General features: G+C 42.6%; 1 protein-coding gene and 1 pseudogene across 11 annotated transcripts; one reads left to right on the top strand and one right to left on the bottom strand.

Annotated features, from left to right (window-relative positions):
• Positions 1–938: 938 nt before the first annotated feature.
• On the top strand, positions 939–20,563 carry LOC113596961 (zinc finger protein 140). Of its 11 annotated transcripts, XM_053205709.1 has the most exons (7): positions 1,543–1,905; positions 2,100–2,150; positions 2,607–2,661; positions 2,931–3,011; positions 3,805–3,931; positions 5,416–5,514; positions 18,299–20,563. In XM_053205709.1, the coding sequence occupies exons 5-7, from the start codon at positions 3,898–3,900 to the stop codon at positions 19,456–19,458; spliced, it is 1,293 nt and encodes a 430-aa protein (XP_053061684.1). In that variant the 5' UTR covers positions 1,543–1,905; positions 2,100–2,150; positions 2,607–2,661; positions 2,931–3,011; positions 3,805–3,897; the 3' UTR covers positions 19,459–20,563. The 11 variants fall into 11 exon arrangements, with proteins under 11 accessions (XP_053061679.1, XP_053061678.1, XP_053061684.1 ...); XM_053205710.1 differs by lacking the exon at positions 2,607–2,661; XM_053205707.1 differs by having other exon boundaries at positions 2,607–3,011.
• On the bottom strand, positions 7,479–7,588 carry LOC113596974 (uncharacterized; annotated as a pseudogene).
• Positions 20,564–23,255: the final 2,692 nt, after the last annotated feature.

Below are 23,255 nucleotides of genomic sequence, written 5' to 3'. Positions count from 1 at the left end.
GCTTACATAAAGTTTCTTGCATCAGTTTTCCCTAATTCCCATGCCTTAGATCAGATCACCATCCCCAGAACACACAAAATTATTGCCTTCGTTGGCCATCCTGGCTCAAATTTTCCTTCCCTTCAATTCACCCTTAACACTAGGCACTAGAGTGCAAATGATGATCATACCATTCCTTAAACTTCTTCAGTGTCTTCTCATTGCAAAATATCCAAGTTCCCCCACAATGACTTCCTTACTTTTTCAGTCTCATTTCTTTTCTTACTACTTCTCCCTTGCCCTCTTTCACCAGGCCAGTGAACTAAAAAATATATATATGTATTTTTTTTTTAAAGGAAGGCTTAACGCCCAGCGCAGGGCCCAGTGTGGGGCTTGAACTCACCACCCTGAGATCAAGAATCTCACACTTAACCGACTGGGCCACCCAGGTTTCCCCCATCCCCACAAAATAATTTTTTTTTTAAATTAAAGTATAATTGACAATGTTAGTTTCAAGTGTAGAACACAGTGATTCAACAACTCTTTATGTTCAAGTGTAGCTGTCACCATACAACCTTATTAAAGTACCATTGACTATATTTCCTATATTGTACCTTTTATTCCCATGACTTCCTCCATAACTGTAAATCTGTGACTCCCACTTCTCCACCTATTTTGCCCATCCCCCCAATCTCTCCCTCTGCAACCATCAGCCAGTGGAGTACTTCTTTCTTCCTTTTTTTTTTTTTTTTTTTTTTTAAATAATGGACTTCATTTTTTTCTTGCCTTTAAGTCTTGCACAAACTATTCCCTCCACCTGGAACAATGCTCCCGGATTCAATGGGCCGGCTCTTTCAGTGTCTAGTTCTTCCTCCCGCCTCCCTCCTCCTGGGGCCCTGAGCTCTTCAAGGGCAGGGCGGTGTCTGGCTTGCGCCCCAAAACCTTCCCTACGCGGCCACGACAGCATCCTGCACGGCGTAGGGAGGAAAGGAGCCCCTAGGTCGTTCTGGCAGTTCAGCTACTCCAGCTCCTCTTTCCGAAGGGCGTCGGGCAGGTCAGAACCTGGGAGGAGGAGCCGGGCCACCCCGGGACTGCGTTCTCCTGTCACGGCCGATGGATGCAGCGTCCGTGCTCGGCCGACGGGAGCCATCGCTGCCCTGGCGCAAGAGTCTCTTAGAATCTCAGCCCTTCACGCGGGAATTCCGTTTACTACAGCTGCCGACGCTGGTGGTTTGTCGCGGAAGTTCGGGGCCCGCAGTCCGTTTGGGTTTCGTAGCAGGTCTGAGGGTGGAGTCTTGGTGTCAGGCTCGGGACGTGGGGCATTATGGGAGTCGTAGTTGAGGCCACCGGGATTTTGGAATGGTCTCGGGGCATTCTGGGAGTTGTAGTGTGTGGGCCACAGTGTAGTCCTAGGAAGTGTCGTCGTCCCAGGCCCCCTGGCTCTGGCGCTGCGTACGCAGGCGCCTGGCATTCTGGCAGTAGTAGTGCGTGAGGGGAGCGCCTCAGCCCTCGCGGGGGAGGCCGCGGTAGGTCTTCCGCAGTGCAGCCTTCCGAGGCCCGCGGGCTCTGGCGCTGTGTGCGCAGGCGCGGGGCGTTCGGGCATTGGTGGTGGGTGATGGGAGCGCCTCTGCCCTGGCCCCGCGGCCGCGGTGGGTCCTGGGAAGTGTAGTCGTCCGCGGCCCGGCCTGGTCGCGGGGTCTCGTGTCTGAGGCTGTGGCGGGTAGAGTCCCTCCCCGGACGCGGATCCGAAAGTCTGGCTCACTTGGGCCCAAGATACTTAAAGCGGCCACCTCTGTCCGAGATCCCCTCCAGGTGGCCCGGGCCGAAGACCACCTGCAGCTCGAGAACGCCTCGTCCCCCCCTCCCGGCTAAAGGCGCAGAGGAAACGCGCCGTCCTGTGACTCCGTTACAGGAGGCGGTGCCGGGGTGCGGGTCGGGTCTAGGCTCCCCGGATCCCACACCGTGGCTGGGAGGGACTCTCTTTGGCGGCCCCGGTCCTCTGGGTGACGAGGAAGGGTGGGTGGGTGGGTGGTTGTGCCGCGGTGGGAGTCCGCAGCCGGTGGGGCCCGGTCGCTCCGGGACGGCCCCGCGCGCTCAGGGCTGCCTTTTCTCGCTGCCAGCTGTGCCGTTTCCCCCTGAGCTCCTCGGTCCCGCCGCGAGCCATGTCTCAGGTGAGCTGCTTCCTTTTTTCTTTCCCAGGGCATCTGTGTGCTTCAGGACTGGGGGACAGAGGCTTGCTTTCTGCGGAAGCGCCCTGCTCTGGTCCTCCCCTTCGGGCACCTGGACCTGAGGGGACGTGGGAAGGTTGACGGGAAGCTGTCCGGTTGTGGGCGGGTTTCGGCCCTGGGGGAAGGTCGGGAGCCGGCGGGGGAGGGGGCGGGTGTGTTAGGTCACTTCTTCCTCCTTTTCCCAGCGTTAGAATGAGGAGTGCTTTACTCTGTCCCTCGCTCCAGCTACCCCATTCTCAGTCGTACATATTAAAGTTTGTTTATTTTTGAGAGAGGGAGAGAGGAAATCCCAAGCAGGCTCCTCGTTGTCAGCGCAGAGTCAGAAGTGGGAGTCAGATCCTTAACCGGCTGAGCCACCCGACTGCCCCGATCATATTCTAATTAAGCATGTACTTTCAGCACCTGTGTCAGTGGTCTCAAAGTGGAATTCCTGGACCAGCAGTATCAGCCTCACGTGAGAACTTACTAGAAACGTATAGTCATGAGCTCCCTTCCCAAACCTTCTGAACCAGAAACTCTGGGTGTGCGGTTCAACAGTCACTCCCAAGTGACTCTGATGCGTGACCCATCCTGGGTGTGGGGGGTTCAGCTGGGGCAAACAAAATCTCTGGCAGTTGTTTCACAGAGGTGGGGGTAAGAAGGCCAGCTGTTTGATTTAGTTCTTGTTTTTAGTTCTACTTCTCTGCCCTACATACATTGTCTCATGCTTGTCTCCAAATCCAGATGCTCTCCCAAATTTGCTGGGGAGTCCAGTTTCCATCTGTGCTGCAGATTCCGTTGTTGAGAAAATAGCTTCCTTTACTAGTCAGTAACCTTTATCGCTTAAAACTTTTTTTTTTTAACTGTAAGATACAACTGCCATGCATCTGGAGCTCTTACTAGTTTGACCCCTTTTAAAATTTCTGCTCATGCTTAATGGTTCTGTGGGTTACTGAAGCAGTGCAAAAGCAGGCCGTGAAGTGGGGGCACATTATTACTCCTAACCCTGAGGGGAAAGCTTTTGGTTCCATTCTGGGATGGGGGACATGTCTTCCTTGGGTAGTCTTTCTTACTGCGTATCCTTGTTCTGTGACACTGCTTACATCCCGGGTAAGTTTCATAGCCCTTTTTTCAGGAATGGCGGTAACCGTGTTGCACTTGAGTGCATGCCCCTTTTTAAAGGTACTGCTGCTGTCTGCTGTAGCCGGTTGTTACCATGAAGATATTCTTGCCGGATCTCATTAAAATGGACTGCTATCAAGGAAAATATACACTGCCTACTGAATACAAAGGGACTGTCTTTGTTATTCATTAAGTGTTCTAAGATTCTAAGAACTTGAACAACAAAAGGCAGAAATCCATGTTGTTCATGTGTATAATCCTTTATCTTTCACAAAATTGTAAATTATGTCAGGACAAATTGTATTTGTTTTTTTCCTTTTCTCCAATTATGCAATAAAACAAAACAGCCAGGCTCTTACTAATTAGAATTCTGAAAACCCCCATTGCTACTCTGTGCATACACTGTCTACTCTCCATGGTGAGACTCATTTCACTCCTAATCAGGGCCTTTGGGAGCAGGGGTGCTGGTTGTGCAGATATCTGTATATCATTTCAGGGGTCAGTGACATTCAGAGATGTGGCCATAGACTTCTCCCAGGAGGAGTGGGAATGGCTTCAGCCTACTCAAAGAGATTTGTACAGACATGTGATGTTGGAGAACTACAGCCACCTGGTTTCACTGGGTAAGTGTATTCCTTCTTATCTCCTCTAAGTCAGAATTTAAACTTGGGGATGGCTGTTGTAAATCTTGGTTTTCTGACTTAATATTCCCAAGGGAGGTATGTTAGTTTTCTTTTTGTTTGTTTTTTACATTCATTCATTCATTATTTTAGGGAGAGAGAGGGAGAGGGAGTGTGTGAGTGGGGAGGGGCAGAGGGAGAAGGAGGGAGAGAATCCTAAACAGGCTTCACGTTCAGCAAGGAGCCTAATGTGGAGCTTGATCCCACAAGGCTGGGATCTTGACCTGAGCTGAAATCAAGAGTTGGGCGCTCAACTGACTGAGCCACCAGATGGCCTTCTTTTTTAACTTTTTAAGATGGATTATAAGCACTGAATCCTAAGCGTTCATGTTTACATCTGGTAGATATTTCTTTTTCTTTTTCTTTTGTTTTTTCTTAATGTTTTTGTTTATTTTTGAGACAGAGAGAGACAGAACATGAGCAGGGAAGGGGCAGAGAGAGAGACACAGAATCGGAAACAGGCTCCAGGCTCTGAGCCGTCAGCACAGAGCCCGTTGCGGGGCTCGAACTCACAGACTGTGAGATCATGACCTGAGCCGAAGTCGGACGCTCAACCGACTGAGCCACCCAGGCGCCCCAAGATATTTGTTTTTCGAAAAATTTTATTTATTTATTTTTAACATTTATTTATCTTGAGAGAGAGTAAGTGAGCGGGGGAAGGGCAGAGAGAGAGGGAGAGAGAGAATCCCATGCAATCCATGCTGTTAGCGCAGAGCCTGACACAGACACTTAACTGACTGAGCCACCTAGGTGCCCCTAAAGATTTTATTTTATTTTTATTTTTTATTTTTAATTCTTTTTTAACGTTTGTTTATTTTTGAGACAGAGAGAGACAGAGCATGAATGGGGGAGGGTCAGAGAGAGGGAGACACAGAATCTGAAACCGGCTCCAGGCTCTGAGCTGTCAGCACAGAGCCCGACGCAGGGCTCGAACTCACGGACCATGAGATCATGACCTGAGCTGAAGTCACTGCTCAACCAACTGAACCACCCAGGCGCCCCTAAAGATTTTATTTTTAAGTAATTTCTACATGTAGTGTGGGGCTCAAACTCACAACCCTAAGATCAAGAGTTGCATGCCCTACCAACTGAGCCAGCCAGGTGCTCCTACATCTGGTATTTCTTTAAAAAATTTTTTTAAAAATATTTATTTATTTTTGAGAGAGAGAGAGTGCGTGTTAGCATGAACAGGCAAGGGGCAGAGAGAGAGAGAGAGAAAGAGAGACAATCCGAAACAGGTTCCAGGCTCCGAGCTGCCAGCACAGAGCCTGACGCTGGGCTCGAACCCATGAACTGTGAGATCATGACCTGAGCTGAAGTCGGATGCTTAACTGACTGAGCTACCCAGGCACCCTTGGCATTTCTTTTAATGGCTCCTCTTCTAGGGACTGAAGGACTGATTTTGAATTTATTTCCTTTTCTGCAAGCAGGTCTTAACATTTCTAAGCCATATGTGGTTTCCTTATTGGAGCAAGGGAAAGAGCCCTGGTTGGAGAAAAGAGGTGTGAGAAGAGATCTGTTTTCAGGTGAGTAAGTTAATAACAACCCAACTAATCAATGAGAATGCAATACTTTTTTGTATGTTGGTTGGAAAGTTTTCCCTTAAAGATAGCAGAGGTATGGAGACTATGAAGTCTTGCCCACACAGCTCCATAAGGAACCGCGTTCACACCCACTTACCAGTCTGCCTTTAGTTCTCATCTTATGCTTTCCCCACTTTCTTACAAATAGATGTGTGCTTTCTTTCCATCGTTAGCTCTGTCTGGGCTCTGGATTTCAATTCTTTTTGAATTCTCCTCCCTGTCTTTCTTGAAATTGACCTCTGTTTCTGTTGCCTAAGTTAAAAGGTATATATTTTTTCTGTGTACTACTGTTCCAGTTAGCCACCTTGGAAAGACTGATTCGTTGCTTTTTGGTTACCTGATGGCTTTATTCGTTCACTCACACATTCCTTTAATGTTTATTTAAAAGACTTTCTCTTAGGTGCTACAGAGAGTAGAAAATATAAAAAAGTATAATAACCACCAAAGAAATTATAGTCTAGTGAGATATAATAGTTCTGTAAATAATTTCATTAGATGTCCTCAAATTGTCAGTTCAGCAGTAAGGAAAAACGAATTCCTATTTGTTTAGGCCTAGATGATTTGGATAGGGATAGTAGTAATAGAAGCAGAAAAGACAGGAAAGAGATCAGTTTTGGAGAGTAAGTGCTGAATTAGTAAGGAGATGTGCTTGGTGTGAGTAGATGATGGTATTTCCAAGTGAAGAGGTGCATAGGCTGTTGGAATAGATCACGGAAAACAGTTCAAGTTGGAGATGTAGATGTGGGAATTTTAACACTCAGAAGCAAAAGTTGAAGCCCTGAGATTGAGCAGTGCCTGAAAACCTTCACCTTCAGTTGACAGTAGAATGGCTGGTGAAGCTCTTTAAAAACAAATGGCCGTGCCCTGCCCTGGAAGAGTCTATGGAGAGTAGACTTGAAGATCTATGGAGCCTAAATTCTTTATTTATGCAGGGTTCTGTAAGTTCTTTCGTTGATTCTGAAACAAACCTCTCCTGGAGGTACACTGACCTTCCACTGAGATAACCGGAGACTGCCTCCATGTGCCGGAAGCAGCAGCTTGGAAGGACTGGTGAGGGAGCAGGAGCAGGTGTCAGGAACACTGAGCTCCATCTGTCGGGAGAGCGGTGGTTAATTGCATGTGCTGCAGACTTCCAGGAGGGTGTGGAAGGTACTGATGTGGGCTGAAGTCATGAGTGGAGCAAATGCAGGGAGAGTTCTTCATTTAAGTATGAGCTGAAGAACAGTGTCCTCTTGTACATGTAAAAATAATAAAACCAATAAAACTGTGTACAGGGGAAGGGAGGGAAAAATTGCCGCTAGTCCCACTACTTCCTCCCTCCCTCGCTTCCACCCATCTCTGTGCCCGGTGTGGGGCTTGAACTCATGACGTCAAGGATCGAGAGTCTAATGCTCTCCCGAGGGGCGAAGTGCCCCTCCGTTACCTTAATACAGCTTGTCCAGTTTTTGTGTGTTCATTCTAGTACCTCTGTCTCCCTTTTTTTTTTTTTCAAACAGAGTAGGATTTATTGGTGGCACAAAGGTGGGGGGCAGTGGTGCTGAGGTTCTCATGAACACAGGGCTTGCCATGTGTCCAGGGGGCCATGATTAGGGATGTATTTGACCCCATAGTTATTTGGGATGAACTGTTTTTTCAGTCATCATATCTTCAAATTCATGCGCATTAGAGTTAGTGAAGCCCCACTTCTTGGAGATGTGCCTCTTCCAGCAGCAGGGAACTTGCACTTGGCCCTGTGTAGGGTGCCAATCACATGCTCCTTATTCTGCAGCTTGGTATGGATGGACATGATTTGGCCTGTGCGGACCCTGGCCATGGTGCCCTGGGGCTTTCCAAAGGTCCCCCCACGTGCCTGTCTGGAGCCCAGATTGGGGATAGCATGAGGTCAGACATGAAGGTCCACTGGAAAGGACTGCCTCCTCTAAGGCAACTCACAGAAGCAACAGGCTGCATATACGACTGAGGAGGCTGCACACCAGGCCCCATGGGGAGACAGCACGGTTGGCTTAATTGGCTGCAGTCCAGTACATTTTTGAAAGGTGAAATATCACACAGAAATAATGCATAAAACATAAATCTGCAGCTTAACCAATTACTAAGACACCCATGTAACCACCACTGAGGTCAGTAAATAGAACACTGCCAGGTCCCTAAGAACTTTCTGAGTGCTCACTCCTGCCCCCACTCAAAGGCAGCCTTCTCTTTAATGGGAGTAACTTAGTTTTCTTTATAGCTTTGTCATCTGTTTGTGTCTGTAATCACTATAGTTTAGGTTTGTATGTTTGTGAACTTTACATAGAGGGGTTCATAATGTATATGTTGTGATTTGCTTCTGAAAAGTACTTTTAAGATTTATACATTTTGCATATTACCCTAGAGGTCGTTTCATTGTACAGCTAAGCCTTCCCCCATTTATTCTATTATTGAGGCCTTCATGGGTTGTTTGCGTTTTAGGGCTGTCGCAGGCAGTGTTACTATTGTCCCTGTATCCTGGCATGGGTTTCCTGGGGTGATATTTAGGGCTGGAATCGCTAGGTCAGAGGACAGTGACCCTCCTTCACATTATTAGATAATGCCAAAATGTTTTCCACAGTGCTTTTACTGACTTACGTTCTCACAAACACCGTACGTGGGGTCCTCCTGTTCCCCAAACTCACCAATGCCCAAAAGTTAGGCACCATAATATTCAACTCTCAGAAGAGTGTGCAGTGGTAGCTTGTGGCTTAAGCTTGCATTCCTGTGTCCTCCTCGTTAGGATAGTGGTGAGTGTCCCCGCCTGTCATAAACTTGCATTTCTCTGATTACTAATGTGGTTGAGCACCATTCTGTGTGTTTATGGGATATTTAGATACCGTCATTTGTGAAGTGCCTCTTGAAGGTTTTTGCTCATGTATTGGATGACTTACCTTTTTCTTACCGATTTGTAGAAGTTACATATCTCAGATTCAGATTCTTTGCTAATTATTGTCACTCACTGCAAATATCTTCTCTCACATGTGACCTACTTTCCCCCTTAATAACTTTTTTTGATGAATGGAAATTCTTTTTTTTTTTTTTTTAATTTTTTTTTTTCAACGTTTATTTATTTTTGGGACAGAAAGAGACAGAGCATGAACGGGGGACGGGCAGAGAGAAAGGGAGACACAGAATCGGAAACAGGCTCCAGGCTCTGAGCCATCAGCCCAGAGCCTGACGCGGGGCTCGAACTCCCGGACCGCGAGATCGTGACCTGGCTGAAGTCGGACACTTAACCGACTGTGCCACCCAGGCGCCCCGATGAATGGAAATTCTTAATTTTAGTGTGGTCAGATTTACCAATTTTTCCCTTTATGGTTGGACTGTTTAAGAAACTGTTTCTTACCATGAGGTCATAATGAAGACATCTTCCTGTATTTTCTCTTAAAAAGCCTGGTCTTTATGCCATTCACATTTAGGTCCGTAGCCTATTTTGAGCTTATTCTTGTGCGTCATGTGAGTTACTTGTCAGTTTTGATCCCTTCTGTGAGCAGATCCAGTTCTCATAGCACCATATACTGATGTGTCTGTCCTTTCCTTTTGTTGTCTTCAGTTTGTCATAACTTAAATACCATTTTTTGTGTATGTTTCTGGGTTCTCTGTTCTTTAGTGAATCTCTCTTTTTCTATCCTTGCATACATCTATTCAGTCTTAGTCATGGATTTAATAATGGATAACATTTTACTGTATTTGCCTTACAGCACCCTTTTTTTGCTGAATAATTTAAAAGTAAATTACAGGGGCACCTGGGTGGCTCAGTCAGTTAAGCGTCTGACTCTTGATTTCGGCTCAGGTCATGACCTCATGGTTTGTGGGTTTGAGCCCTGCGTCGGGCTGTGTGCTGTCAGCATGGAGCCTGCTTAGGATTTTCTCTCTGCCCCTTTCCTGCTTATGCTGTCTCTCTCTCTTTCAAAAGAAATTACATTAAAAAATTTTTTTTTTAATAATAAAAAAAGTAAATTATAGACATCTCAACATTTCACTCTACAATACTTCACTATCGATGAATAAATGGGACATTTCCTACATGAGCAAAATGTCATTTTTCATACCAAAATAACAGTTTTGCCTAGTATTTTTTAAATTATTTATTCATATAAGTTTTTAAATTTTTGGGGGGGAGAACGTGTGTGAGCGAGCACACACTGCGGGGCAGGGACAGAGAGAGGTAGAGCGGGTGAGTTGCCAGCAGGCTCCAGCCTCTACACTGAGCCCGATGCAGAGCTCGATCCCATGACTGTGAGATCATGACCTGAGCCAAAATCAAGAGGCAGTTGCTTAACTGACTGAGCCAATCCAGCTGCCCCAGTATTTTTTTTAAGTGCACTGTCCATACATAAATGCGTCACAAGTGCGTGCTGGTTGTCCTGCCCTGCAGGATAATGAAACGTTTCTGTTTCTCTGTATGTCCTGTAACTTTCATTGTAATGTATTCATTTTGATATTTTAAGACTTTGGGTCTTGTTTAAGTCACATTGAGATGTTAATTTTATTTAAGCAAGTTTGAAGCCATCAGTTCTAACCTCTCTCCTATGTATGCGGCTCCGGGACAGCCCTGTCTTTAAAGGCTTTGTGGGTCTGTTGTACTTGTCTTGCATGTGCACCTCCTACTGGCCTTTCCGAACTTGCGTGGTTTGTTCCCCTTTGTTTCCGTTTTCACAGTTTCTAGTATGTGATGCAGGGTCAGATCCATGCACGTGCAACTCAGGGATGAGCCCAGGATTTCATACACAACTTTACGGGAGCACTTTCCTGAGCTACCTCTCCTACACGTTTTGGCTCCCAGGCCCCCCTCTTTCAAGTCTTCTGGGTAGAAAGGCAGACCTTTAGTTTCCCTTCTGCTCTGTATTTCCTGCAACTGTGTCTGCCTCTGCAGCTGAGTAACAAGGAGACAGGGAGAAAAAGAATAAAAATGGGTGGGATCCCTGTGCTCTTGGGAACACGGATTTTTCTGCTGAGAGAGAAAACTCCTTTCGTAGAGTTTTAAGAGCCTGTATGGCCACCACTGCTGCTAGATGCCTTGGGGTTAGGCAGGAATGGGAAATGAACAGACAAAAGATAAGATTTCTCTCTGACTAGTATAGACCCTCTTTCCCATTCCTCAGACCAGAAATAGAGGCTTCTCTGGGAGCTCTTTCTCATACCTACTGCCCAGTTCCTGGTTTCATGCTGCCTTTGGCTTTAAGCCTGGAGAGTTTGGAGGGGGAAAAAAACCTAAGAAACTCACCACCGGTTCACTGTTACTTTAAGGTCTGATTTCCTTCTCTAATCACCTTGCTACCCTTTACTTTTTAGGGCTCTTAGATTCTGTGCACAGCGTTTACCTACATGCAGTAGGAGAGACAGGTCAGAGTGCACGAACTCCATCTTTACACGACTGGAACCATTCATCTTGTGTTTTGTAAGTGGAAAAAAAAAGCAAAGTTATAGCATGTAGAAAGAGGATACTAATAAAATGAGAATAGGAAGTTCAGTCTAGATTGAACAGGAGTATAAAGTAAAGTAAAAGGAGGAAAATGGTGGGGATTAAAGATGGTTAGGGAAAACATCGGTCAGATCATGCAGGCGCTTTACAAGCCATGTTAATGAACCTAGAGCTCCTCCCTATTAGGGAGTCATTAAAAGATTTTAGGCAGGCGAGCATTTTATCTTAGCTAACGTTTGGAAAACAGGTTTGTCGGAAGCAAGACTAGGAAACAGCTCTCATTTAAGAGGTGTTGCCGTGACCTCGGCCAGATGTAATCATCACATGAAGTATGGAGGGGTCCAGGGAATGAGTGGAGGAACGCAGGTTGGTAACAAACTAAGGAAGTGGACGCAAAGGGACCTGGAGAAGCCTGAGGAAACGTAGTTGACAGCACTCTCCATGGCGTTACTGGGGGAAAAAAAAAGTGAAGGGGAAGGAAAGACTGTCAATTTGTGACTGAGTTTTGGGGCTTTGTGGGATACTTGAATATATCAGTTCAGTAGGTAACTGGGTATCATTCTGGAGCTTAAAGAGATCACAGTGCTTCTCAAATTTCAGTAATTTTGAGAGTTTTAAAGCACATATTTCAGACCCTACTCTGGAAAAATCTAAGTCATTACATTTGGTTTAGAACCCAAGAATCTGCATTTTTTATTTTTTTAATTTATTTTGAGAGAGGGAACACGTGAGAGAGCGTGAGTGGGGGAGAGGCCGAGAGAATCCTAAGCAGGCTCCACGAGGACAGTGACACAGGGCTCAATCTCAACGAACCATGAGATCATGACCTGAGCTGAAATCAAGAGTCAGATGCTTAACTAACTGAGTCATGCAGGCGCCCCAAGAATTTGCATTTTTTTAAGTTTATTTATTTTGAGACAGAGAGAGAGAGAGTGCGAGTAGGGGAAGGGTAGAGAGAGAGGGAGAGAGAGAATCCAAGCAGGCTGTGTGCTGCCAGTGCAGAGCCTGATGTGGGGCTCAAACTCATGAAACCGTGAGATCCTGACCTTAACCAAAACCAGGAGTCATACGCTTAACTGGCTTAACCGAGGTGCCCCCCAAATTTGTATTTTTAACAAGCTCCCAGATGCTGATACTGAGCTAAAGTACATATATGGGAGTTATTTTCACAGCTTCTTAAAATTTTGAATCTTCCGTGTAAACTCCCTGCATTCCCTGTATGTTGTTGAACTTACTCTTAAGTAGCTTTACCTAGTTTCTTTTTTTACAAGTCATATTGCTTTTCTGCAGGAATGCTAGTGAATTTGTATATTTATATCCCTCAGTCTTTATTGTAGCAATAAAAATACCCTAAACCTTTCTTTGCTATAAATACTGTAATGCTTTTTTTTAAATTAATAAACTTCTTAAAAAGTAGTTTTAGGTTCACGTCAAAATTAAGTGGAAGGTACAAAGAGTTCCTATATACCCCACCCCCACCACAACTTCTGACACTGTGGACATCCCATACCACAATCTCATATCACAATAGTACATTTGTTACAACTGATGAACCTAGATTGACACATCATCACACAAAGTCCATAGTTCACATTAGAGTTCATTCGTGGTGGTGTGTGTATTCTGAGGGTTTTGACAAATGTATAATGAATGACATGTGTCCACCATTTTAATAGTGTACAGTATACTTTTACTTTCCTAAAAATCCTTCACGATCTGCGTGTTCCTCTCCCCCCACCCCGCCCTGCAACCCCTGGCAAACACTGATCTTTTTATTATCTCCATGGTTTTGCCTTTTCCAGTGTGTCATATGGTTGGAATCATACAGTACTTAGCGTTTTCACATTGGCTTCTTTCACTCAACATTGTGCAAGGTGATTATATACCTTTTCATGGTTCAACAGTTTATGTCTTTTTAGTGCCAAATAACGTTCTATTGTCTGGATGAAGTACAGTTTACTTTTGCATTCTCCTACTGAAGGATATCTTGGTGGCTTCCAAGTTTTGGCAATTTTAAAGAAAACTGGTATAAACATTCATATGCAGGCTTTTGTGTGAACATAACTTTTGAATTAATTTGGAAAGATACCAAAGAGTGCAATTGTTGAATCATGTGGTGAGAGTATGTTTGGTTAAGAAACTGCCAAACTATTTTCCAAAGTGGTTCTACCATTTTGCATCCCCACCAGCAATGAATGATAGTTCCTGTTGCTTCACATCTTTGCTAGCATTTGATGTTAGTGGATTGGATTTTGGCCATTCTAATAAGTGTGTACTGGTATCTCATTTTAATTTAGAATTCTCTCATAACATGATGTCGAATATCTTCCCATATTCTTACTTGCCACCTGTGTATCTTCTTTGGTGCAGTGTCTATTTGGGTCTTTTGTCCAATTTAAAATTGTATCATTCATTTTCTCATTGAGTTTTAAGAGTTCTTTGTATATTTTGGATGCTAGGTCTAAACAGATATGTCTTTTGCACATATTTTATCCCAGTTTGCAGCTTGTCTTCCCATTCTCTTGACGCTGGTTTTTGCAGAGCATAAGTTTCTTATTTTAATGAAGTCCATCCAGCTTATCAATTACTTTCATAGATCATGCTTTTGGTTGTTGTATCTAAAAAGCCATTGCCATATCTAAGGTCATCTAGGTTTCCCCGTGTTATCTTCTAGGAGTTTTATAGTTTTGTGTATTACATTTAGGTCTATGACCATTTTGGGTTAATTTTGGTCAAGAGTGTAAGGTCTGTGTCTTAATTCATTTTAATGCATATGGATGCATAGTTGTTCCAGGACCCATTGTTGAAAAGATGTCTTTGCTCCTTTGTCAAAGATCAGTTGACTGTAATTATTCTGGTCTATTTCTGAGTTCTCTACTCTGTTCCATTGATCTACTTGTCTTTCTCTAGAACCAAACTGTCTTCATTACTATAAGTTTAGAGTAAGTCTTCAGGTTAGGTAGTATCAGTCCTCCGACTTTGTTCTTTCCCTTAAATACTCTGTTAGGTATTTTTTTTTTTTTGCTTCTCAATATAAACTTTAGAATAAGTTTGTTGAGATCTGTAAAATTGCTTTCTGGGATTTCATTGAGTCTGTAGATCAGGTTGGTAAGTGTTGTAGACTCTAAGTCTAAAGTTCTCTCTTGTCTAGCAAAGGAGTGGGATACAGGATTAAAGCGAGAGATGGCTAATGTCTGGTAATAGACAAGAGCACTGAATAAGGGTCTTTGCCCCGTTTTTATTGGGATCAGAAGGCTAACATGGTGACGGATGTGCACAAAGTGACAATAATCTGTGAACATTAACTCATGGACGTGGCGGAAAGGGGGTCTTGAAGATATTTGGGGTTAGGTGTTTGGGTTAATACAAAACAAAATCCTGGCGCCGGGCGGCGGGACGGAAGGTTGTTTACAGTGGACATGGGGCACCACCTCTGTTTATCTCAGCCTAGGGGATGAGACAGGTAGGGCGAGTAACCTCAGGGTTGACAAGGCACCTTTTCTTTTGTTAACCATCTCTGCTCAGGGCAACTTTGCCTGCAGCACAGAGTAGCGTCTATAGCCCAATTTACCTGTTTATCTAACTTGGTCCTTCCCTCCTTTCTGCTATAGTACTAAATTGGGGGGCACTTCTGCCCTGAATGCCTAATCTTGTTTATTTCACATACCTCTGTTCTATATTGGTACCTTTGCACCTCCCTATTCTGGGGCCTTTTCCCCTCCCTCTCTATTCTGGGGGCTCTGCACCCCCTTGCTGTTCTCGGGTGCCTTTGCCCCTCCCTCTCTATTCTGGGGTGCCTTTGCACCTCCCTGTTCTGGGGTCCTGATCTTATTACCCAAACTCGGGTGTGAGCATCTTATGGCTTTGTCCTTCTTTATGCCTTTGTAACCATTGGTGTAAGCCCGGGGGATTCCTAAGCTTATTTCCCACAGGTAAGAATTGACATCTTGACAATATTGAGGCTTCTTATGAATGTGGAATATTTCTGTCTCTTCTGTTACTTCTTATTTCATATCTTTCATCAGAGTTTTGTAGTTTTCCTCATACAAATCTGGTACATGTTCTATTGGGTTTATACCTAAGTATTTCATTTTTTTTGGTATGCTAATACAAATAATGATGTCTCAGTTTCATACTGCATTTGTTCATTGCTGGTATATGGGAAAGACTGACTTTTGTACATTGACTTTGTATCCTGCAACCTTGTTATAATTACTTATTCCAGGTTTTTGGTTTTTGGAATCTCTGCATAGATAATACTGATATCTGCCAAAAAAAAGTTTTATTTCTTCCTTGCCAATCTGTATACCTTTTATTTACTTTTTATGTCTTTTTTTTTTAATGTTTGTTTTTGAGAGAGAGAGAGAGAGAGAGAGAGACAGAGCACGAGTGGGGGAGGAGCAGAGAGAGAGGGAGACACAGAATCTGAAACAGGCTCCACGCTCTGAGCTGTCAGCACAGAGCTCGATGCGGGGCTCGAACTCACAAACCATGAGATCATGACCTGAGCCGAAGTCGGACGCTCAACTGACTGAGCCACCCAGGTTCCCCTCGTTTTGTTTTGTTTTTTTTTTTTTTAGTGTTTATTTTAGAGAGGGGGAGAGAGAGAGAGAGAGAGAGAGAGAGAGAGAGAGAGAGAGAGACAGACAGACCAACAGAGCATGAGCCAGGGAGGGGGGGAGACACAGCATTGGAAGCAGGCTCCAGGCTCCGAGCTGTCAGCACAGGGCCTGACGCGGGGCTTGAACTCATGAACCACGAGATCGTGACCTGAGCTGAAGTCAGACGCCTAACTGACTGACCCACCCAGGCACCCCCTTTTCATGTCTTTTTACATTAACTAAGAATTCCATCATGGCATTGAAAAGCAGTGCTGAGAAGGGACATCCTTCCTGTGTTCACATTTAGCAGGAAAGCTTCAGATTTTTCACCATTAAGTCTGACATTACCTGTAGATTTTTTGGTGTTCTTTGTAGCTTGAGGAAATTCCACTCTATTCCTAATTTGTTGAGTTTTTTTTTTTTTTTTTTTTTTTTTTTTTTTTAACGAATGGGTGTTGGATCTTGCAAGGCATGTCTCCTGATGGTATGTTTCCTCAGTTTTTGTCTCAGAAAATCTTTATTTCTCCTTCACCTTTGAAGTATAATTTTGTAGGGTACACAATTCTAGGTTGGTGGATTTTTTTTTCTGTCAACACTGTAGTACGTGAAGTACTTCCTCAATGATCTTAAGTAACGTGATAGAGGATTTTTTTTTCATGAGAAGAGAGTCAATGCATCTAAAATTTTTTGCTTTGAGCATATTAGGTTTTGATTTATCATAGGAACCCTTTGTTACATTAAGAATGAATCTTTGTATCTCTTTAGGCTTTTAATAAGTGTAAGTGCTTTGTTATAGCAGATCCATTTGGGAATTACCAAAAAGCGTGTGGGCATAGTAGGCGATGGAAGAAGGGGAGGTGATGTTGAGTGAAGGAAGAGGGGGGTGAGGAATATATAATTAGCGTTCTATTTATGTCTTGTACCTAATTTTCTTGGTTGTGCTTTTGACTCTCAATGGTCTGGGAAACCATATGGCAGATAATATACTAACTCTGTGCAGTTAACATCAATGGCTTTTTCTAATATCATGAAATATCTAGGTTCACCTGACTTATAATATATTTCAGTTCCCAACTAATTTCCTGAATGAAGCCTTTGTTTATCTGTTGCAGTGATTTTTATGTGTTGTTTCTGATCTTTTATACAATTTTTATTCTAAATATAATGAATTTACTCCTTTCTTACATTATTAATTGTTTTCTTCTGTGTCCTCTTTATCTCCCTATTTAATTTCTCAGCTCATGAAAAGAATTATTCAGTTTATATCCCCAGGGCTCTTACTGAGGTGCTCAGTAGATATGAGATTGGTTTATAGAGGAGTCAGGAAAGTAATGTGAGATTTTCCCTTTATTGGGGTGCCTGGGTGGCTTAGTTGATTAAGCATCCGACTTCAGCTCAGGACATGATCTCGCATGTTCAAGCCCCGTGTCGGACTCTGTCTGACAGCTCGGAGCCTGGAGCCTGTTTCGGATTCTCTGTCTCCCTCTCTCTTTGTCCCACGCTGCTTGTGCTCTCTCTCTGTCTCTCAAAAATAAATAAGCATTAAAAAAAAATATTTTTGCTTTATTGAGATCATTTTCTTAACTGTTATTTCACTCTTTCCTGTATCCTAATGTTTCATTTTTACATGCCTACCCTATAAATATAGATCTTGATCCTTTGTTCAGATATGTATTAAAGCAATAGATCTATTTATATTTCCTAGAAGCTTATGGTCAGTGATAATAAAAGATAGCATCCCCTCAAACAAAATAAATGTCACAGTGTGTTTTAGAGGAAAATGAAGTTTTTAATGTGTTTTTGGATATAATTTTAAACTTCCAGAAAGCTTGCAAGAATAGTATAAAGAATAACCACAAGCTTGTTACTGAAATTTACCTACTGCGGACATTTTACCTTGTTTGTTCTATCCTTTGGTATATGCTTTTTTTCTTGAAACATCTGAGAATAAGTTGCATACATCATGGCCTTTTACTCCTACATATTTCCTAAGAATTAGGATATGAGTGAATATATTTTTAAAAAAGTCTTCATATTATTCATATTATAGTTTTTGTTTCCCCCCCAAAATGATAAAGTTAGCCTGGAGAAAATCGGGGCCTATGTTTGTCTATCAAAAGCATCTGATGGAAAGACACTGTTACATCAAAGTAGAGTGTCAGCTGTCAGTTTGGAAAGTAGAGTTAGAGTGAGGGTCATAGACCGTCATTGTCAGAGGTACCTTTTACTTATTTGGTCATTTAGAATAAGTTACTGTAAGGTGTTCCAAAGGCATTAAGTAAACAGAGTGTGATGTCTTTGTGGGACGTGAGGAACATTTGTGGTTTATTAGCAGCATTATGAAATTGTCTTTCTCAAGTCATTTTGGCCTCAGATAAAGTTTAAGTGGAGCTGAGGACTAAAACCCATCCTTCCCAATTATTTATCTTCGTGTTCTGTTTTATCCTCCCTCTTCAGTTACTTCTACTTAGCTTTTCTTGTTATTTACCTACATCTCCCCTCTGATGTGTTCTGAATTTCTGGGCTTACTGTTCTGATTTCAGTCTCCACGAGAACTACAAAAACTGTGAAAGCTATGCACTGCTGAGATGCCTTTTTAAAAAATCTCTCATTAAAAAAGTGAGGAGTGGCTTTATCTTACTCAACACAGAAAAAAAGAGAAACAACTGCTTTGTTTTTTCCTTTTCAGAACCAAATCGTGAGGTCAAAGAGTTTTCTCAAAAAAATGTCATTTATGAAGATGACTCACCCCAGTGTTTGGTAGTGGAAAGAATTCTAAGCCACGGCCCTGAATATTCCAGTTTTAAAGGAGGCTGGAAATTCGAGGAAGATACTCAGATGCAAGGAAATCAGGGGTGTATCCGGCAAGGAACAGTGTCTCATCAGGGAGCCCTGTCTCAGCACACGAGTATCAATACCGTGGAGAGGCCCCACGGATGTCATGAATGTGGGAAGACTTTCAGTCGGCGCTTTTCCCTTGTGCTGCATCAGAGAACTCATACTGGAGAGAAACCATACGTATGTAAGGAATGTGGCAAAACCTTTAGCCAGATCTCAAACCTTGTGAAACATCAGATGATACATACTGGAAAGAAACCCCATGAGTGTAAGGACTGTAATAAAACGTTCAGTTATCTCTCATTCCTCATCGAACACCAGAGAACACATACTGGGGAGAAGCCCTATGAATGTACTGAATGTGGAAAGGCCTTTAGCCGTGCCTCAAACCTCACTCGACATCAGAGAATTCATATAGGAAAGAAACAGTATATATGTAGGAAATGTGGGAAAGCCTTTAGCAGTGGCTCAGAACTCATTCGCCATCAGATTACACATACCGGAGAGAAACCTTATGAATGCATTGAATGTGGGAAGGCATTTCGCCGTTCTTCACACCTTACTCGGCATCAGAGCATCCATACTACCAAAACCCCCTATGAATGTAATGAGTGTAGGAAAGCCTTCCGATGCCACTCATTCCTTATTAAACATCAGAGAATTCATGCTGGAGAAAAGCTCTATGAATGCGATGACTGTGGTAAAGTTTTCACGTGGCATGCATCCCTTATGCAACATATGAAAATTCATACTGGAGAAAAGCCCTATGCGTGTACTGAATGTGATAAAACCTTTAGCCGGAGCTTTTCCCTCATTCTACATCAGATAACTCACACTGGGGAGAAGCCCTATGTATGTAAGTTTTGCAATAAGTCCTTCAGCTGGAGCTCAAACCTTGCCAAACATCAGAGAACACACACTCTAGAGAACCCTTATGAATATGAGAATTCATTTAATTATCACTCGTTCCTTACTGAACACAAAGAAATTCACGCTATAGAGAAAACATAAGAATATGGATTAAGAAAAGCAAACAGTTAATGCCTTAACTTTGACTTCAAAGGATTCTTGGAAAGAAGCCTTATGTGAATATGTTCAATGTGAAGAAAAATGGGTCATACTTGATTCAACATTCTGGAGAAAAAATAACCTAGGAATATGTGGGAAAGCCATTAATAGCTTTGCATTCTTTTTGTAATATCAGAAGATGAAATCAGTCAATACTGAGAAGCCTTCATTTGGTGAGATTCCCTTACTCTACATTTGTAACTTCCTACCAGACAAGGATACGTGGCCAATAGATGTGAGAAAGCTTTTAATTAGAAATTGGCCCTAGTTCTGCATCTGTCGGCTCAAACAGGGCAGAATGTGTGGGTAAGATTGCACTTTTTCTTGGACATCAGAAAATTCATAATGAAGCAAAGTCATGCAAACACAATGATTCAGGAGCGTTTTTTGTACCATGCAGTATTTATTAGGTTTTAAAATACTCTTCTAAAGAGAAAACACAACACTATAAATGAACTGAATATAGGGTGACTTTCTGCATTATATCAAACTACAGAATTATACTGGGGGAAAAACTACCATTGTAATGAGTGTGGCAAAATCTTAAGAGTTCTGAGAAGTCATACTGGAGGGAATCTGTGGGAGGTTTTTTTTTTTTTTCTTTTTTTTTTCTTCTTTTTTTGGGGGTGAGGTGACTTTTGCTTTAAAGCAAATTCAAAAAGCTATGAATAAATATTTTATTTTCTAGTTAATTAATCTAGTACTTGCAGAGTTTTTTCCACACATTTGTGATTGTGAAAATGCAACTACCACAATATCGATATCACTAACAAGAGTAATGCGCTTTTGTTGAAACATACATGATTACTGAAACCTTTTTAATATATTATGGCTTTAACTGTGAGACAATTTAGATTTAAGGTTATGCTAACTCATGTTTATCCTTGAATATGACTAGACCTGTTTTAATCTGAAATAAATGTAAATAAGGTGTGTCACAGGAAAATGCCAAGGTACTTTTCCTCTTGTTCCATTTACAGTAGGAACATTTCTTTTGTAAGCACGTATTTGTCAAAATAAATCAGATGATGTTTTCACTCTCCATGTACACCTTGCCCATTTTTTAATGTCCCAGTTAAAGGTGTATCTTTCAAACATCTGTCTGCCTCCTTTTAAGAACTTACCTTGCATTTAATATAGATAATATGCAACTTAGCACTTGAATAAGTGCCTTATTTAAGTCTGTTTTTTTCATGTATGGGTAAATCTTTCACAAAGTGAGAGGCTGGCATTTTTCTCTCCTACTCCTTGTGACATACATCGCTGCTGCCTAATAATTTTCTCCAAGCCTCAATCTCTACCAGAACAGCTCCGTGGTACAAATCCTCCCTTTCCTTTGGTGTGCCTGGCATTATTTTCCTAGCACCATATGGGGGTCTTTGGTGAACAAAAATGTATTTATCATTTTAATTTTTTTTAATGTTTTATTTTATTTTTGAGACCGAGAGACAGAGCATGAGCGGGGAGGGTTAGAGAGAGAGGGAGACACAGAATCCGAAGCAGGCTCCAGGCTCTGAGCTGTCAGCACAGAGCCCGACGCAGGGCTTGAACTCACAGACGGTGAGATCGTGACCTGAGCCGAAGTCGGAAGCTCAACCAACTGAGCCACCCAGGCGCCCCAAATGTATTTATCATTTTAGAGGTTTGTAACATTGAGACGTGGCCATAGACTTGTCTCAGGAGGAAGGGGCTGATTGGACCCTGAGCAGAAGTTATATTGGAACATGATGACTGACAACTATGGGAACCTCATCCAAGGTTACTATTCCTGCAAATTTAGAACCTGAACTTAGGTATCTTTGCTTTCTCTTTAGGAAATAGGGAGTGGGCTTTAAATTGCCCACCTGGATTCCTTCTCCATATTCTTGAGAGAATGAATTAAAATTGGTACAAGTGGGAAGTGGCTTGCTTGTTTCCTTCTGCTTTTGCTTTTCTTGTAATAGCTTTTCTGCCTTTATATTAAGAGATTGGGTCTGGATCTAGGAGGAACCATAATATTTTGAAGTATCTATTTTTTCCCTCTTGTAAGCAGGACTCTCTGTTTCTAAATCAAATGTGACCTCCTTACTGGAGCAAGGGAAAGAATCAAAGAATGATGGAGAAAAAATGATAAGAGGCCTCTGATCAGGTAAGGGTGGGGCAATCAGGCAGGGAGCACCTTTGCAGGTAGTGGCCCAGCTTACCAAATTGCCTGAATCATTCTTTCAAAAATAACAATTTGCCCATAAAATTCCCTTCATGCAACATCATCCTGAACTATGTAACTCATCCTAAGGGTATTCTCAATTTGTGGTTGAGATATTTCAGAAAATAAGAACTATGCCATTATTTTTAATTAAATTTAAATACGTAGTTTCTAGATTATACAATAAGAGATGTCAAGACACTACTAAGTAAGAAAGAAAGTGAATGGTTTGTGGGAATTCTGTTATACAGTATGTTTTATTTGTCATAGCAAGAAGGTGCTGGCAAGGTTCATAGTTGTTTTCTTTCTCAATTTTAGCACACAAATCTGTTACATCTTTCCATATTTAACATAATCACTTTTTGTAAGCTGTAGTGCTTTCCAATGGTAGCGGAAGCCCAAAAAAGAAAGTTGCCTGTTTTTCAAGGAGAAATTCTGCAAAAATAGCCAGACACACTAAGATATAACAGCAAACAGTAGGAGAAAAACGTATGGATGATATTGCACTTTATTTTTTGTAATGTTTCTTTTTGAGAGAGACAGAGCATGAGCGGGGGAGAGGCAGAGAGAGAGGGAGACACAGCATCTGAAGCAGGCTCCAGGCTTTGAGCTGTCTGCACAGGACCCAACGCGGGGCTCGAACCCACAAACTGTAAGATCGTGACCTGAGCTGAAGTCGGATGCTTAACCGACTGAGCCACCCAGACACCCCGATACTGCATTTTAGGTCACTTGTAGAACATAATATTATTTCAGTTCCTATTTGTATGCTTGAGACAGAAACAATGGTGATCTATAGTATGACCATCTCAATACACATGAGGGGGTAAACATCCAGCTTGAACGCTTTTTTTTTTTTTTTTTTGAGAGAGAGAGAGAGAGAGGGAGAGAGAGGGAGAGAGAATGAGCAAGGAAAGGGGAGAGGGAGAGAGAATCCTAAGCAGGCTCTGTGCCCAGTGCAGAGCTCAACACGGGGCTCAATGTGGGGCTCTATCCCATGATCCTGGGATCATGACCGGAGCCAAAATCAGGAGTTGGGTGCTTAACTGACTGAGTCAACCAGGTGATCCCCAGCTAAAGCATTTTGATCTATGTAGTAGTTTGTATTTCAGGCACAATTTTCTTAGGATTGCATATTCGAGATGTGTAAAGTTTAGTGAAACGTGCTCAGGAATGCAACCATTATTTGAACTGAGACAGACACAGTATTTTCATTATTCTGTTGTCCTTTGTTCAGTTATCCATATAGTATAAAAGCATCATACTCCAAATGAATAGGTCTATCCTTTATAGAAGAGCACATTGGGTAGTCATTCACATAACACATTGTATCTTCTGGAATATGACTCCTGTATAACTACTGTGGGAAATCTTCCTGAGTTGACTTTACCTTCGGAATAATTATATTGTATACTGTCAAGCTAGGTCTACAGCTGAATGACTGTCCACATCTGGCAACTCCTAGATGCAGCTGTCGTGCTGTTGTGAGTGTAGAATGTGTACCAGTTTTTACTGTTCTCTCTTCAAATGAATGTGATGTTACCATCAGGTTGGA

Source organism: Acinonyx jubatus, chromosome D3 (assembly GCF_027475565.1).
Source record: "Acinonyx jubatus isolate Ajub_Pintada_27869175 chromosome D3, VMU_Ajub_asm_v1.0, whole genome shotgun sequence".
In the NCBI taxonomy this organism is placed as follows: Eukaryota; Metazoa; Chordata; class Mammalia; order Carnivora; family Felidae; genus Acinonyx; species Acinonyx jubatus.
The sequence above is the reverse complement of the archived record's forward strand: the minus strand, read 5'-3'. Positions and strand labels throughout refer to the sequence as shown.

Excerpts from the sequence above, each read along its gene's own strand:
- LOC113596961 (XM_053205702.1), top strand. The coding sequence starts at position 3,724 with ATGGTGAGACTCATTTCACTCCTAATCAGGGCCTTTGGGAGCAGGGGT. Across the intron at positions 3,932-5,415 it reads CAGCCACCTGGTTTCACTGG|CAGGTCTTAACATTTCTAAG; the intron begins GTAAGTGTATTC and ends CTTTTCTGCAAG. Across the intron at positions 5,515-18,298 it reads GAGAAGAGATCTGTTTTCAG|AACCAAATCGTGAGGTCAAA; the intron begins GTGAGTAAGTTA and ends TTTCCTTTTCAG.